The sequence below is a fragment of the Dendrobates tinctorius genome, unplaced genomic scaffold, assembly GCF_039654945.1.
Source record: "Dendrobates tinctorius isolate UK_male_01 unplaced genomic scaffold, ASM3965494v1 ptg000075l, whole genome shotgun sequence".
Classification (NCBI taxonomy): Eukaryota; Metazoa; Chordata; class Amphibia; order Anura; family Dendrobatidae; genus Dendrobates; species Dendrobates tinctorius.
The window spans coordinates 43836339-43854311 of record NW_027361743.1 but is presented as its reverse complement, the minus strand read 5'-3'; the positions used below and the strand labels follow the sequence as shown (position 1 = coordinate 43854311).

The 17973-nt window shown below is 43.8% G+C and overlaps 1 protein-coding gene across 3 annotated transcripts in view; it reads left to right on the top strand.

Moving 5' to 3' along the window:
- CCDC169 (coiled-coil domain containing 169) overlaps nt 1–17973 on the top strand; it is a 131494-nt gene that overhangs the window by 41165 nt on the left and 72356 nt on the right. For all 3 annotated transcript variants that reach the window (XM_073583226.1, XM_073583225.1, XM_073583227.1), the window contains exons 5-6: nt 13984–14082; nt 17131–17184. In XM_073583226.1, coding sequence (XP_073439327.1) covers nt 13984–14082; nt 17131–17184 — 153 coding nt within the window. The remainder of the gene's footprint in view (nt 1–13983; nt 14083–17130; nt 17185–17973) is intronic.

Sequence of the window (17973 nt, the reverse complement as noted above, 5' to 3'; positions counted from 1 at the left end):
GTGTGAACAGGTCCAAACCTGTTCCTTCATATTCCACGCCTGCCTGCATCCATACCTGCATCTCCTGTGTGAACAGGTCCAAACCCGTTCCTTCATATTCCACTCCTGCCTGCCTGCATCTGTACCTGCACCTCCTGTGTGAACAGGTCCAAACCTGTTCCTTCATATTCCACTCCTGCCTGCCTGCATCCATACCTGCACCTCCTGTGTGTACCTACCTGTTCCTTCTCAAGCCGTGCCCGCTTGCCCAGTGTCTCCAAGCCGTGCCCGCTTGCCCAGTGTCTCCAAGCCGTGCCCGCTTGCCCAGTGTCTCCAAGCCGTGCCTCCAAGCCGTGCCTGCCTGCCAGTGTACCAAGCCGTGCCTGCTTGCCCAGTGTCTCAGCCTGCTTGTCACTCGCACCTGTCCAGGTGTCCTGTTCCCGAGTGGGATCAGCAGCCACAGCCAGACACCACCCTGGAGTGGCACCCGGCAGCTACCTGCCGCACAAGCCTGACCTCACCATCAGAGGCTCCAGTGAAGACCAAGGTAGCTGTCGCAGTCACGCCCCTTCCAGGGTAGTCTGGTCTGTGGCACAGTGGGGCCACAACCCCCGGCTCGCGCCATTCAGCCAAGGCGCGAGCGTGACATAGAGCGCATCTCAAAATGTTGAATTTTTGAGTAGCCCTCCACATAAGATCAGATCTGGTTGCACATTTACTGGTCTTAGTGGTTTACACATGTTTTAGGTATGGTATGCTAGAGGATGGTACTACCTGTTAGAGGAGGTTCTTGAAGCTGGATGTGACAGTGTGTTGGGAGCCCTTGATGGGAGAATACTGAATTGGGGTATTGTGGGAACCCCTGGTTCTTAGTGTACTGCTTTGGAGTGATTTCTGTGGAAATGCTTCGGGTATCATTATACTCGTAATGGGGGCTTTGGTTGACTTTGAGGAGGACAGGAGCAGGATGTTGCTTGTGACCCCCTCTCAGAGCTGAATGTGGCTCGCGACCCTCTCTCAGTCCTAAATGTAGCTCTCAAGGTCAAAAAGGTTGGGGACCGCTGCCTTAGAGGGTGGATAGCGACTTACAGTGCCTCACGAAAGTATTCAGCCCCCTGGAACTTTTTAACCTTTTCCCACATATCATGCTTCAAACATAAAGATACTAAATGTAAATTTTTGGTGAAGAATCAACAACAAGTGGGACACAATTTTGAAGTTGAATGAAATTTATTGGTTATTTTAAATTTTTGTGGAAATTCAAAAACTGAAAAGTGGGGCGTGCAATATTATTCGGCCCCTTTACCTTAATACTTTGTTGCGCCACCTTTTGCTGCGATTACAGCTGCAAGTCGCTTGGGGTATGTCTCTATCAGTTTTGTACATCGAGAGACTGAAATTGTTGCCCATTCTTCCTTGCCAAACAGCTCGAGCTCAGTGAGATTTGATGGAGATCGTTTGTGAACAGCAGTTTTCAGCTTTTTCCACAGATTCTCGATTGGATTCAGGTCTGGTCTTTGACTTGGCCATTCTAACACCTGGATATGTTTATTTGTGAACCATCCCATTCTAGATTTTGCTTTATGTTTGGGATCATTGTCTTGTTGGAAGACAAATCTCTGTCCCATTCTCAGGTCTTTTGTAGACTCCAACAGGTTTTCTTCAAGAATGGTCCTGTATTTGGCTCCATCCATCTTCCCATCAATTTTAACCATCTTCCCTGTCCCTGCTGAAGAAAGGCAGGCCCAAACCATGATGCTGACACCACCATGTTTGACAGTGGGGATGGTGTGTTCAGGGTGAGGAGCTGTGTTGCCTTTCCGCCAAACATATCGTTTGGCATTGTTGCCAAAATGTTCGATTTTAGTTTCATCTGACTAGAGCACCTTCTTCCACATGTTTGGTGTGTCTCCCAGGTGGCTTGTTGCAAACTTTAAGCCCTTCACCCCCAAGGGTGGTTTGCACGTTCATGACCGGGCCAATTTTTACAATTCTGACCACTGTCCCTTTATGAGGTCATAACTCTGGAACGCTTCCATGGATCCCGGTGATTCTGACATTGTTTTCTCGTGACATATTCTACTTCATGATAGTGGTAAAATTTCATTCAAATAACTTGCGTTTATTTGTGAAAAAAACAGAAATTTGGCGAAAATGTTGAAAATTTCGCAATTTTCCAACTTTGAATTTTTATGCCCTTAAATCACAGAGATACGGCACACAAAAAACTTGATAACTAACATTTCCCACATGTTTACTTTACATCAGCACAATTTTGGAACCAAAATTTTTTTTTGTTAGGAAGTTATAAGGGTTAAAAATTGACCAGCGATTTCTCATTTTTGCAACACCATTTTATTTTTACGGACCACATCACATTTGAAGCCACTTTGAGGGGTCTATGATAGAAAATACCCAAAAGTGACACCATTCTAAAAACTGCACCCCTCAAGGTGCTCAAAACCACATTCAAGAAGTTTATTAACCCTTTAGGTGCGTCACAGGAATTTTTTTGAATATTTAAAAAAAAAAATGAACATCTAACTTTTTTTCACAAAAAAAAATACTTCAGGTTCAATTTTTTTTATTTTACCAATGGTAACAGGAGAAATTGGACTGCAAAAGTTATTGTGTAATTTGTCCTGAGTACGCTGATACCTGATATGTGGGGGGGAACCACTTTCGGCGCATAGCAGAGCTCAGAATGGAAGGAGCGCCGTTTGACTTTTTCAATGCAAAATTGTCTGGAATTCAGATCGGACGCCATGTCACGTTTGGAGAGCCCCTGATGTACCTAAACAGTGGAAACCCCCTACAAGTGACCCCATTTTGGAAACTAGACCCCCCCCAAGAAACTTATCTAGATATGTGGTGAGAACTTTTAACCCACAAGGGCTTCACAGAAGTTTATAACGTACAGCGGTACAATTAAAAAATCATATTTTTTCGAAAAAAATGATCTTTTCACCCCCAATTTTTATTTTCCCAAGGATAACAGGACCCTAAAAGATATTGTGCAATTTGTCCTGAGTACGCTGATACCCCACATGTGGGGGTAAACCACTATTTGGGCGCATGGCAGAGCTCGGAAGGGAAGCAGCGCCATTTGACGTTTTTGGCTGGAATTGAGATCGGACACCATGTCGCGATTGGAAAACCCCTGATGTACCAAAACAGTGGAAACCCCCCACAAATGACACCATTTTGGAAACTAGACCCCCCCCCCCCCCCCAAGGAACTTATCTAGATGTGTGGTGAGCACTTTGAACCCCCAAGGGCTTCACAGAAGTTTATAATGCCCGGGCATGAAAATAAAAAAATCATTTTTTTCCACAAAAATATTTTTGCCCCCAATTTTTTATTTTCCTAAGGGTAACAGGAGAAATTGGACCCCAAAAGTTGTTTTGCAATTTGTCCTGAGTAGGCTGATGCCCTACATGTGGGGGTAAAACACTGTTTGGGCTAATGGCAGAGCTTGGAAGGGAAGGAGCACCATTTGACTCTTTCAACTTATAATTGGCTGGAATTGAGATCAGACGCCATGTTGCATTTGGAGAGCCCCTGATGTGCCCAAACAGTGGAAACCCCCAATTCTAACTCCAACCCGAACCCCAACACACCCCTAATCTCAGCCCTAACCCTAATGGGAAAATGGAAATAAATACATTTTCTTTTAAGTTTATTATTTTTCCCTTACTAAGGGGGTGATAATGAGGGGTTTGATTTACTATTTATGGCGGGTTTTATGTTTGGCAACTGTCACACGCTAAAAGATGCTTTTTATTGTAAAAATAGTTTTTGCATCACCACATATTGAGAGCTATAATTTTTCCGTATTTTGTCCCACTGAGTCATGTGAGGTCTTATTTTTTGCGGGACAAGTTGACGTTTTTATTGGTACCATTTTCGGGCACGTGACATTTTTTGATCGCTTTTTATTCCGATTTTTGGGACGCAGAATGAAAAAAAAAACAGTGTTTCATTAATTTCTTTTCGGGGGGTGCGTTTACACTGTTCCGCGTGCGGTAAAATTGATAAGGCGGTTTTATTCTTCGGGTCAGTACGGTTACAGCGATACCTCATTTAGGCCATTTTTTTATGTTTTGTCGGTTTTATGCAATGAAAACTATTTTATATAAAAAATAATTATTTTTGCATCGCTTTATTCTGCAAGCTATAACTTTTTTATTTTTTCGCTGATGTATGGCAGCTCGTTTTTTTGCAGGACAAGATGACGTTTTCAGCGGTACCATGGATATTTATATGCGTCTTTTTGATCGCGCGTTATTATACTTTTTGTTTGGCGGTATGATAATAAATCTTTATTTTTTGCTTTGTTTTTTATTTTTTAAGGGGTTCGCTAAAGGGGTTAACTAATGGGACAGTTTTATACGGCGGGTCGTTACGGACGCGGCGATACCTAAAATGTGTACTTTTATTGTTTTTTTATTTCCAAAAAATGGATTTATTGGGGGAATATTTTTTTTTTTTTTTTTCTTTTTTTTTAATTATTTTAACACTTTTTTTTTTTTACTTTATTACATAGTCCCAGGTGGGACTTCACTGTCCTGTGACAGATCGCTGATCTGTCACATCACAGATCACTGTGACAGATCAGCGATCTGTCACAGGCACTACTACAGACTTCCTCATGCCTGCGCTTTGCAGGCACTGAGGAAGCCAGCTCCCTGCAGGCCCCCGTCGCCATCTTGGATTCGGGGGCCTGTAGGGAAAGAGACCCCCGCAGCAGCGCTGCACATTGCGCTGCCGTGGGGGGCTCAGGGAAGCACGGAGGGAGCCCCCTCCCTGCCAATGCTTCCCTTTGACCCCTGGTACACCTCGATCATGTTTGATTGCGGTGTGCAAGGGGTTAACGTGTCGGGACCGGTCCGTGACCGCCCCTGACACATTGTGCCGGGTGTCAGCTGTGATAATCAGCTGACACCCGGCCGCGATCAGCGGCGCTCACCACGTGGGCACCGCTGATCGCGCTAGACGTACTATCCCATCCATGGGCATAGGGGCCCGGGTCCCATGGACAGGATAGTACGTCTGATGTCAGAAAGGGGTTAAACAACACTTTTTATGGATATCTTTGAGAAATGGCTTTCTTCTTGCCACTCTTCCATAAAGGCCAGATTTGTGCAGTGTATGACTGATTGTTGTCCTATGGACAGACTGTCCCACCTCAGCTGTAGATCTCTGTAGTTCATCCAGAGTGATCATGGGCCTCTTTGTTGCATCTCTGATCAGTCTTCTCCTTGTTTGAGATTAAATTTTAGAGGGACGGACGTGTCTTGGTAGATTTGCAGTGGTATGATACTCCTTCCATTTCAATATGATCGCTTGCACAGTGCTCCTTGGGATGTTTAAAGTTTTGGAAATAATTTTGTATCCAAATCTGGCTTTAAACTTCTCCACAACAGTATCACGGACCTGTTTGTTGTGTTCCTTGGTCTTCGTGATGCTCTCTGTGCTTCAAACAGAACCCTGAGACTATCACAGAGCACGTGCATTTATACGGAGACTTGATTACACACAGGTGGATTATATTTATCATCATTGGTCATTTAGGACAACATTGGATCATTCAGAGATCCAAAATGAACTTCAGGAGTGAGTTTGATGCACTGAAAGTAAAGGGGCCGAATAATATTGCACGCCCACTTTTCAGTTTTTGAATTTCCACAAAAAATTAAAATAACCAATAAATTTCGTTCAACTTCACAATTGTGTCCCACTTATTGTTGATTCTTCACCAAAAATTTACATTTGGTATCTTTGTTTGAATCATGATATGTGGGAAAAGGTTAAAAAGTTCCAGGGGGCCGAATACTTTCGCAAGGCACTGTATAGGATTGCTGCTTCCAAGGGGGGGATGCTACAGAGTTCTAGTCCTCTTCCTCTCTGAAGAGGCAATTGGGACGCCCTCACACCCAGGGCTGTGGAGTACTCGGTACCGGGCCCGATGAGCTTCAATGGGAGATGTCACGGCAGCTGGGACCCGGCCCGTGGCCCTGGGTGCCCATTGTAAAAGGGGAATGTTCAGTGTGCTTATGATGAGTGATTCGTGACGCCACCTGTGGTGTTCGGCAATAGAGATGTAAGCCGACGCTGCAGACAGATCCTCTGGGACAGATGGTGTGGTGCAGCAGTGATGTTATAGCTCTCCTCAGGCAGGGCTGTAGTCCCAGGGCAGTGTAGGTGAAGTGACACTTAGATGGTGTAGTGTCAGGTGCAAGGGATGTAGCAGTGCTGGCCTGGTTGGCGCAGGAATAAGTGGAGGACACCAGGGCATGTAGTTCCAAAGCTTTACTCACAGTCTGTTGCAAGTACAGGTGCCCGCATCCGTGCCGTGTCCTCCGGGTCAGGAGCTCAGCCAATTTCCAGGCAAGATGAAGTACTCCTTTCCAACACTCCGCCAACACATGTGCCTTTTCTGAACGTCTCCTCTTATAGCGCCTTTGAGTGAAGTACTCCTAGTACTGAGTTACACTGGAGTTCCTCCAGTCAGATGTTCCTATGAACTCTACTTGTACGGCAGACAGCTGTAGCCTGCTTTGGGGACTCCTTGCTACTAAGTCCCGGCTCACTAATATGTTGCTGTTGTGCCCTCAAGTCTTGTGTGGGAATAAAGTGGTCACTACTTCTATTCCTCCGGTGTCTGCTGCTGGATAATTAGTATCCGTACAACCTCGGGGACCGGGCCCCGGCCTTGCGCCTAGAACTTGAAAACGGTTCTCCTCTAACCCTGGTCCTTGTTCTCTTATTCTCATCACGTTCCGTGCTAATCCTTCTTCCCAATGGAGAATCAAGCTTCCTTTCTTGGTCTTTCCTGTGCCAGCAGAACTTCATTCTTCCATCCCTCTCCCGGGGATCTTCTCTTTCTCACTCTCTGTCCTTCTACATCCTCACTCACTGACTGACTGACTCAACGCTTCCCGCTCTTTTATGTGAACTAAACTCCACCCACCTCCCAGCACGTTTCGTGTTCCAAGCAGGGAGCCACCAAGGGGTGCTATGCTACACTCCAAGCAGGGAGCCGCCGAAGGTGCTTTGCTACACTACTTTGTGGTGTGGGGTGCAGGTGTTGGAGTGTGGTCAGGTGTCCCCACCTTACCTGGGTGGTGGGGTACCACACCTCAGGAGGAGGTGCAGTACCTCTGTGGCAACTGAACCCTCAGGGGCGCCACACAATTTGCATAGGAAAACAACATCTTGCCAACCATTAAGCATGGTGGTGGATGAATCATGCTTTGGGGTTGTATTGCAGCCAATTGCACTGGGAACATTTCATGGATAGAGGGAAGAATGAATTCAATGGAATTTCAACATATTCTTGATGCAAACATAACACCATCTGTAAAATAAAAAGCTGAAGTTGAAAAGAGGATGGCTTCTACAAATGGATAATGATACATGTCAAAATCCACACTAGATGACCCCAAAAGGCTCAAGCTGAAGGTTTTACAATGGCCCTCACAGACCCCTGATCTGAATATCATTCAAAATCTGTGGCTATACCTCAAATTAGCAGTGCTTGCAAGATGACACAGGAATCTCAGAGCTGGAATAATTTTCCTAGGAAGAAAATCCCTCAAACAAGAATTGAAAGACTCTTGGCTGGTTACAAAATGTTTACAAGCCGTGATAATTTCAAAAGGGGGTGCTACTAGGTACTAACCCTGCAGTGTGCCCAAACTTTTGCATCAGCCCATTTTCCTTTTGTGTAACTTTTAAAATGTAAAGGATGAAAAAAAAATAGTTTGTTTTTCCTAAAATGCAAAGAAAGTGACTTATCGTAAATGTTATATCTTTTAGAGAGAATTTCATTTTCAACTTGCTTATCTGTTCACAATAACAGTAATTTTGACCGGGGGTGCTCAAATTTTTACATGCCACTGTATGATTCCCCAACTATAATCCTCAAACAGCCCTCCGTACAGTATAATGGACCACAAATAGTCCTCCATACAGTATAATGGACCCCACATTGGGCTCCATACAGTATAATGTGCCCCACATAGTTCTCCATACAGTATAATGGACCTCACATAGTCCTCTATACAGTATAATGGGCCCCACATAGTCCTCCATACAGTATAATGAGCCCCGCATAGTGCTCCATACAGTATAATGGACCCCGCATAGTGCTCCATACAGTATAATGGACCCCGCATAGTCCTCCATACAGTATAATGGGCCCTGCATAGTGCTCCATACAGTATAATGGACCCCGCATAGTGCTCCATACAGTATAATGGACCCCGCATAGTCCTCCATACAGTATAATGGGACCCGCATAGTGCTCCATACAGTATAATGGCCACAAAAAGTGCTCTATAGAGCATAATAGCCCCACATAGTCTTCCATACAGTATAATGGACCACAAATAGTCCTCCATAGAGTATAATGGACCCCACTTAGTGCTCCATACAGAATAGTGGGCCCCACATTAAAAAAAAATACTTGCCTCCCTCACATCCCCTACTGCTCCGGTCTCTTCATGGTGTTTTCAGATCCTCTGCACATCTCGGTAGAAAGGGCGCAATGTAATGACGTCATCGTGCCCGCTGCACTGAGACATCAGAAGCAGAGGGGAAATGATGGGAGAGGTAGTGTCAGCTGACGCTCCTTCCTCCATCATTGCTTTCAACTGTATCGGCATCCTGGATGCCGGTCGTGCCAAATATACTCATTCTGCGAGCCAGATTTGGCCCGTGGGCCACAGTTTGACATGTGCTTTAGGTAATTCTCATCAGCTCTTCCTTATTGTGTCTTTTTTCTTTATACAATTGCAGTCTGATTATTGGGATTAGATTAATTTTCAGATAATGGTAGGCATGATGATTGGATGAACGGCTATAACTTCCTTGTGCTGTTTGGATCCTTGTTCTTCATACATCATCATTCTGTATTATTGATTACCTGTCAGTCTGCCGTCAGTGACCCCCCCCCCTCATATCCTGACACTACCCCCATAAATTCCAGCCCTTCCTTCCCTACGCATTCACTTCTCCCCATCGAGGTCATCGACTTTTATCCGTATAATACACTACACCGAATTTAATCTCATATTTGACGCTGTGACATTTTCTTCCTGCCTGTCGCTTCCTCTTTCACAATGCAGGGGATTTCTCCTTGTAGCTGCTCTACCCTCTTACTAGGATTTCTCCAATGGGAAAATATTAAGATAGAAGGATTTTTATAGCAATGAGTGAGAATTACAAAACAGTTTAGCACTCCCTGATCGCCTGTTTCTGTAATCCCGACACCACATCATGTTTTCCTAATGTAGCCTGAATACTCCTTTAAGGTTTCTACTTAATAATATATTTTACCAACAACCCGCGATTTACCTTTTTTGGCACACATCGCATGTTCCCTCGAAACAAGGCAGTTTCTAGCTGTGTTATACAGATACCACCTGCATCTACATTTGCTCTGATCGCATGGGTTTCACCACTTAAACGCTGCTGTCAATCACTGCATTTAAATGGCGCAGTCCCGGTGTAGTATTTGGTTTGACACTCATCATGTTCCCCTACGACGCATCACAAGGTATTGATTGTTTGACATGGCAGCCAGGAGCATGGTGAAGGCCCCATCACCACCATCTTAATGATTGGGTGCAGCCAAAGCACAGGGGGCCAAGAATTGTTAGTTATATAGTGTAATGTACTATATACTCAAGTATTGTGGTATATATTACAAGTGTTCAAACGTTCGCAGGTTCAAAATAAAGATTAAAAAGAAAAAATGGAAAAGGAATTTAAAAAAAAAAAAAAAAATCTTAATATCCCCAGTGCTATTGGGTCGCCCTCCCAGGGCTGTGGGGTACTCGGTTCCCGGGCCGGTATCGGCGGGATGTGTCACAGCAGCGGTGACCCGGACCGTGGCCCTGGACGCCCAAGTTCTAGGAAGATGTGAATGGTGTAATGAATAATTCGTGACGCCACCTGTGGTGTTCGGCAAGGGAGGTGTTAAGCCGGCGCTGTAAACAGATCCTCCGGGACAGATGGTGTGGTGCAGCAATGATGTTATAGCCCTCCACAGGCAGGGTTGTTGTCCCAGGGCAGTGTAGATATGGGGACACTTAGATGGTGTAGTGTCCGGCGCAGGGGTTGTAGCAGTGCCAGGCGGACGTACGCAGGAAGGAATGGAGGACACCAGGGCATGTAGTTCCAAAGCTTTACTCACAGTCTGTAGTGCCCGCTTCTGTGCCGTGTCCTCCGGGTCAGGGACTCAGTCAACCTCCAGGCAAGATGGAATACTCCCTTCCACACTCCGCCAACTTATGTGCCTTTTCTGAACGTCTCCTCTATAGCGCCTTTAAGTGTGAAGATCTCCTAGTACTGTGTTACACTGGAGTTCCTCCTGACATCTGTTCCCAAGAACTCTACTTGCACGGCAGACAGCTGTAGCCTGCTTCGGGGACTCTCTACTCCTAGTCCTGTTTCTCTATCCGTGTCGCTGTTGTGCCCTCAAGTCTTAGATGGGAGTAGTGCATTTACAGCCCACTACTCCACCGGTGTCTGCTGCAGAACCATTAGTGTCCATACAACCTCAGGGACCGGGCCCCGGCCTTGCGCTTAGAACTTCTAGGCAGGGTTCTTCCTCTAACCCACGTCCTCTGTGTTCCCTTTTGCTCCTACGTTCCGTACTTGTCTTTTCCCTTCTATGAAAGCTCAGGCTTCAGTTCAATGTCCTTCTCCTTCTTTCCTTTCCCGTGCCAGCTGGCTCAGATCACTGAGGCAGCTGCAGCACTCCTTCCTCCATCCCTCTTCCAGGGATCCCCACTCCTCCCGAGTGGCTTCCTCTCTCGTACTCCACCTCTGAACTCAACTGAACCTCAATCCTGGAACCGTCCCGCTCTTTTATATGTATTCTCAACTCCACCCACCTCCCAGCACGTTTAGTGTTCCAACCAGGGAACCACCAAAGGTGCTCTGCTTCTCTCTAAGCAAGGAGCCGCAATGTGGTTTTGCTGAACTACTCTATTGTGTGGGGTGTGAGTGTTGGAGCGTGGTCAGGAGCCTCCAACTTACCTGGTTGGTGGGGAACCACACCTTAGGAAAGGGTGCAGTACCTCTGTGGTGACTGAGCCTCAGGGGCACCACACTATTAACATGGAAATATGGGGTTAATTTGCATATTAAGGTCTCGCTCACACTGGCATGTAGCCAGCGTATACTCTGCCAAGTGCTATCCGATGTTTCAGGTACAGCAAGATGTGAAACACAATTATTTTTTTTTTTTCAAAACTTAAAGCATAATGTCCTGATCTCCTCACCTGAGATGACGGTTAGGATTTGTACAGTTTAATTAAATTGGTGATATGTAATAAATTAAACAAGTACCTGCGCAGTTTAATGACCGACCAATGTGAAACTTGACATTGCCCAATAAATGTGTGAAATTGAACAATGCCGTTCAACTCAATGGCCCTGACCAATGTATGGAAGTAAACAATGTCCACCCTACAAAATTCTCTGCCATTGTCTTAGGTAAACTATTCCCAACCAATTCAACACCCCCCTGCTGTTGTTACCTTTGTAACTATGTACTTTTTCATTATCTCATGAGTTCAGGATAGTCAATATTTTTTCAGACATAAAAAAAAAAAATCTGGTAAATAATTTGAATAATTTGCCCTTTTTCCCAAAAATGTTTTATGGTTTCACATATGTCTTGCATTGGTGGCCGAACACCTCGAATTGTTCGTGCTTGTATGGTGAAGGCAAAGCTGAACTTTGGGTTCCTGAAAAAGCAGCAAAACCTGCTTTTTGTCTGCAGCCTTTTTACTGCCAAGAGATCAGGTTTTGGCTGCAGAAAAAAAAGTAACATGTGAACATAGCCTTATGTTATGGGGCAGTGCCGACTAGAGTTTAGTTTTTCATGCCAAGTCAGCATGAGAAACAAATCAGTACGTGCTTTTATTAGTAGCGTATATTGGACGGCGCAAACACATTGAAGTTTCTGGGTGCGTGCAAAACATCGGACTGCACTCTGATGTCATCCAAGTCCGATATACGCCGACTCAAGGAATGGAGAAGGTGGAGAAATTAATTTCTCCGTCTTCTCCGCACCTGTGCTGTGATTCTCGCATGTGAAAGGATGGGAGCATAGAGCACTGACACTCGGCTCGCACCAATTCCCGCATGAGAGAATTATCGGATGCTACTCGCCAGTGTGAGCGAGCCCTAATAGCGTTTAAGTGCTATCTAGCCACCTTACTGAAATCCTGGCTACTGGGAGAAAATGAAATTTATTCCTCCTGGCAGCCCCTGGCTTTCAGTTACTACTCAGTATAGAGTGAGAGGTGACTGAAGCTGCGCCGGCCGAGCCTCTATGACTGAAAGCCGGAGGCTGCTGGGAGAACTAAAGTTAATTTTCTATTGATATCTGCATTTTCAGTACAGCTGCCGGACAGCATTGTAATGCTATTAGCCTGCAGCTTAAACCTATAGCTGTAGGTAAATGGCATTTGGGCACATGACAGTTTCCCTTTAAATGACCTATTTTGCCCCATCCAGAGGGAAGGAAATAAAATATAAGCAAATTGGTATCGCAAAGTACAAACAGTCTGATCTGTCAAACTCTGAAACCCTTTAATCCATGCAGTGTACGTCTTTTTTCAGTTCCCAAGAACAGAATGTCATCCAAAGTGATTTAAATGTTATCAATACTAATTATGCAAATTGTCTCTTCAGAGAGGAAGAGGACTAGAACTCTAGTGCCACCTATTGGATGTAGCAATCCTAAAAGTCAATGTTGACCATTTAACAAGCCTTGTCATGTAACACGGCTTGTTAAAGGGTCAACATTGATGTTTAGGATTGCTACTTCCAATAGGTGACACTAGAGTTCTAGTCCTCTTCCTCTCTGAAGAGATAATTAGCATATTTCCCAGAGGAGCATTGCGGCTTTAAGTCTCCTCACCTCGACATGCTTAGCATGTCATTCTCTGCAAGGAGAAATGATACTGCTTGGATAAATGTTAACAATAAAACATCATTTATAGCCCAATTAATGCTATAAAGACAGAACAAAAATAAAACAAACACTGGCAATTTTTTTTTTTTTTTTCATAATTTCACAGTGCTTTAAATTTGTTCCCACAGTGCAGTACATTATATGGTAAAATGTACGGTGTCAATCAAAACCACAGTTCATCCCACTAAAAAAAAAACCTACCTTCGTATGGCCAAGTGGGGTGAAAAAAAAAAAATTATATATATATATTTATATATAATATCCTGGAGAAGGAGAAAAGCATAAAAATAGAAAGTCGCCGGTCATGATGGGGTTCAGAAGAATTTGTATGGTAGATGCGCTGGAAGGGTTGCCCTCCAATGTGCTAGGTGTAGGGGGGGCTGCTGATTTGTGGGTCTATGTTTCGTCACTCGCTACCCATCTAGTATAGCATACACTATGCAGAGATTTACTCAAAGTAGCGGCTAAGATTCCAGCCAATGAACCAATAATGCCACCACGATTTCACGTGTCAGAGTCTATCTCTGATGGAGGTCTCTGGTTTCCATGTGATCTCCTCTTTTCATCTATTACTGTAAGGCTATGTGCCCACGTAGCCATTCTGAAGCAGAATATTCCTGAGCAGAATCGCACACCCTGCTTCCGGGAAAACGCATGCGGTTTTTGACGCGCTTTTTTAAGCGTTTGTCAAGCGTTTTTGCATGTGTTTTCCTTATTGTTTTTGCCCATACAATTGATGGTATGCGGAATCGCACATGATTCCGCAAAAGTAATGAACATGCTGCGTTTACCGCTAAGCGATTCCACAGCAGTAAAAAACGCACCATTGGCACAACATGTGCGTTTTCAATTCAGTGAATGGAATGCTTTTTTTTAAGTGCTTCCGCGGCAGAAGAGCGTTTAAAAACGCTGCGGAAACGCTTAAACGCTACGTGGGCACACAGCCTCAAGCAGTTTTTCGGATAATCTTCTGTCTCCACTAATGCGCCTTCTCGCTTCACTTCCAGGGAGCCTTGAACCAATATCTTAAGCGTTTGGAAGAAGAGAAAATTTTAATGGAAAATCAGCTGAAAGATTTTGAACTCCGGATAGAACAAGAAGCAAAGGTTGAATGTTTTTGTGTGTTGTGGGAGTTGTAATATTGCAATGGCTGGTGAACCTCCGAGAAGACCCCACCATGGTGCAATCTGACTGTGAGCACTCCAGCATGAGACCACCATGGTACAATCTGACTGTGAACACTCGAACATGTCACTCAAGCACCTATGATACTCGGTGCATACCTGAGCACACTAAGCAATCTCGAGTAACGAGCACTTGCACTCATCACTACTACTAGTGATATCTTGGAGACCTGGGTCACAACCAATATTGTCACTGGGTATTGTCTGTTACTAGTAGTCAGCCAGCTTTTCCACTCCATTCAATTCCTGAAAATGCAATTGTGCTCAGTTGTCAGATTATACCATGGCGGTCTTCACTAATCACTAGGAAATGGCACTTTGAGGATAGAATGTGTTTAAAGGGAATCTGTCACCAGGTTTTTTTCTATATAATTTAAGAGCAGCTTGATGTAGAAGCTGATACCCTGACTCCAGCGATGTGTCACTTGCTGGTCTGCCTGCTGTCATTTTGATACAATCCCTGTTTTATCTGCTGCAGATCTAGCGGAGCTCGGAATACTGAGCTCTGTATTACTCCGCCCACATCACTGATTGATAGAAAGCTGACAATCAGTGCTGAGGGCCTGGTTGGACCAGGAGGCACGAACCACTTAGTCCTCTAGTAAGAATCTCCTGCTGATAAAACAGTGACGTTATTGAAACAGCAACACACAGCCGAGTAAGTGACACATCGCTGGAATCGGGATCTCTGCCCCTGCATCATGCTGCTTTCAGATTACATAACAACCTGCTGATAATAGTGCCTCTGCAGTACCCAGTGTAACTACTTGTGCCCACACATGTAGAGGCACTTCAGCTGCAGGTTACTCTTCTCTGCCTGTTTCTTTCAGAGGACCTTTGAGCTCATCTCAATAAATCACACCAGTGCAGCACAAACTCAGTGGATGGACTTACAAACTGAAGAAAACAGCCAATGTATCCATCCACTAAGCTCGCTGTACTTCACTCTACATAGTCGGACACAGTCAGACCCGCAGGATGTACCAGGGACCATCATACATTTCTTTTAAGTTATATTTTACTAGTAAAACCAAAGAAGAAAAAAAGGGAAGCAAAATGGCATTAAAAATACACATTCTATTGATACAAATTAAAATAAAATGAGTCAAAAACATGACACTCTCCCCTCAAGAAAAAGCTAAATGCGAAAAGCGCGTCGGGGTCTGTCAGCCGTCCTAAGGTTATATGCCAGGTCAATTAACCGTTCCTGCTTTTTAGACACTATGTCTTATTGACTTCTTGTTTTGTCATCTTTTTGCACATTCAATAAGGGCTTTTCTAGTGACTACATCATACACCTGCAATATTGGAGATTATATATATTACTTTTTACTGCTTCTACTTCCATGTTATACTTGAAGGTGATTTACCTATTATATTTATATAACGTATATGGACATTTAGTGCATCCTTTTTATAGGAAGCTTCTTTCATATTAAGCATTGGTGTAATCTGTTACCTCTATTTTTTTTATGTATACCCATTTTTGGAAGTTTAATGTGCATGTTTATATCTCACTTTTTGGGTCCTGTCAATTAACTATTATAGTCCATAGGCTTTTACACACTTTTTTTTTTTAAGTCTATAACTCCTTTCTTACCTTCTATATAAGCCTTTCTTTGGAGCTCAAACTAAATTAAGCATGAAGAGTGAACTCTTTTACCTACGTCTGGTCTATTTTTTAGTGTATTCCTTTTAAATGGCTTACTTTTGCATTTTTTGTCCCTACATTATCATGTTTGTACTCATTTTATTTTAATATGTATCAGTAAAATTTGTATTTTTAAGGCATTTTGCTTCCCTTTTTCTTCTTTGGTTTCTCTAGTTCTTGGAAGTGCCATTTATCTAGGTTATTTTTTGGTGTATATTTTACTAGTAGTAGTTGTATTAGTGGCAGGTTCTATGTGTGTACATAGGAAGAGAGCTGTTAGTAAAAGGGACTGGAGCGGGTAGATGCTGGTCGGGCCTGGTCGGACTAGTCATCCGAGACATATAGTCCCCGGCTGGGTTTTCAAAGTATTTTTTCTCTGAAATGCCGCAATGTTTCATTAATAAACATATCGGTATATGTCCAACTCTGGTTCGTATTTTCCGAGCTTCGGCAACACAAATTTGATGACCAGTTCCCTTTAATATTCTATTCTTGATTAATAAAGCAGCAGTTTTTTTCGTAGGATTTAATGTCTTGGATAACTTCTTTGAATCTTTCCAGCTCACGTCCCCCGGCTTTATATATAGGTTTCTCAGTATAGAAAGTAGCCGCATGAATAATACAGTTAAGAATGAATGGATGATGATGCATTGCGGCTGACATGGTGAGAAGCCGGTATTGTCACACGGATGGAGCATTCCCTGGAAGTCATGCTTGTCTGCCAGAAAGCTGGTGAAGGAAAGAAGTCGCCTGTCCTACGTAATGTAAAGGGGACGTCTACTGTCAGGTCCTCCAGTGTCCATCCCCGTTAGGACAGCTCCACTTTAAAGGGTTTCCATCATTTTTTTTTTTTTTTTTACAGTAAGGAATTTGCTAAAATAAAAAAAATAGCCATAACTTAACTTTTAATTCCCCCCTAGATCTCTGTTTTTGTTGACTTGTCCTACAACGAGGACATCACGCATCGGCTTGAATGGTGCAGCTGATCACTGTCTTCAGTGGTCCGGTGCCGTCCATAAACCATCACCACTGAGGCTGGTTCTATGGTTTTACACCACATAGAGGTGACTGCATCAGCAGGAATTTACACAGTTGAATAGGTTTTTATTTTTATTTTATCATATTTATTTTGTTAGAAAAAAAATCCTAGACATTTCCTTTAAGAACATAAAATAACTAAAATTACTAATTTTTTCCTCTGCTAGTTTATAGTAACTATGGATTCTGTTCTTAGACTCGTGGCTGATTCAAGTCATGAAATAAATATATAGGCTAATTAATTCAGGTACAGTAATTACATTTGTTGATTTTTATTACAGGCCTACTACAAAGTAAACGATGAAAGGAGAATGTACGTTTCCGAAATTGCTCAGGTTTGTGATCTCACTTCATTCTTGCTAATGTTTTCATCTATTCATTTTCCAGAAAGTGTGTGTGTAATATATATTATATAAAAATATATTAAAAAGCAGCACAACTAAATGTAGGGTGCAGAGCCTCACAGGTACAGTGGGGGAAAAAAAAGTATTTAGTCAGCCACCAATTGTGAGTAAATCTCCAAAACGAGCGTTGGAGTGGGCGTGGGACAGCGTGGTGTTTGGATCTCTACTCTCTGGTATGTTAATTACATTATTTCTCCTTCGTCTCATTGGGGGACTCAGAGACTGTGGGTGTATGCTACTGCCGTCTGGAGGCTGACACTAGGTATACAAAAAACAAGTTAGCTCCTCCTCCGCCGCATACACCCTCGCCCCGATAGCGGGCGGAAACCAGTTTTTTTGCTTAGTGTCTTATGGAGGCACACGCAGTCTGGATCTCTCCAGGCTATTTTTTCTCTAGTTTACCATGAAGACGAGATAGGGGCGACGGATCCTATAGAAAGGGTCCGATCTCCCCAAACCAACAACGGGCGAGCACGCGTTTAGTATCGCCTCTGCGTATCCTTTCCCGCACCGAGGGACATCTCTGGGACTTTTCCCCAGACATCTATTTTTTCTTTGTTTTTTATTTTATGAAGATGAGAGGGGCAACGCATCCTATTGAAAGGATCCGATTTCCCCAAAACAGCAACGGGCGACCACGTGCGAGTGTCCCTCCACGTTTCCTTTCCCGCGACGTGGGACATTATGCCAGACTTAGCCCTGTCCACCCCTAGGTATTGA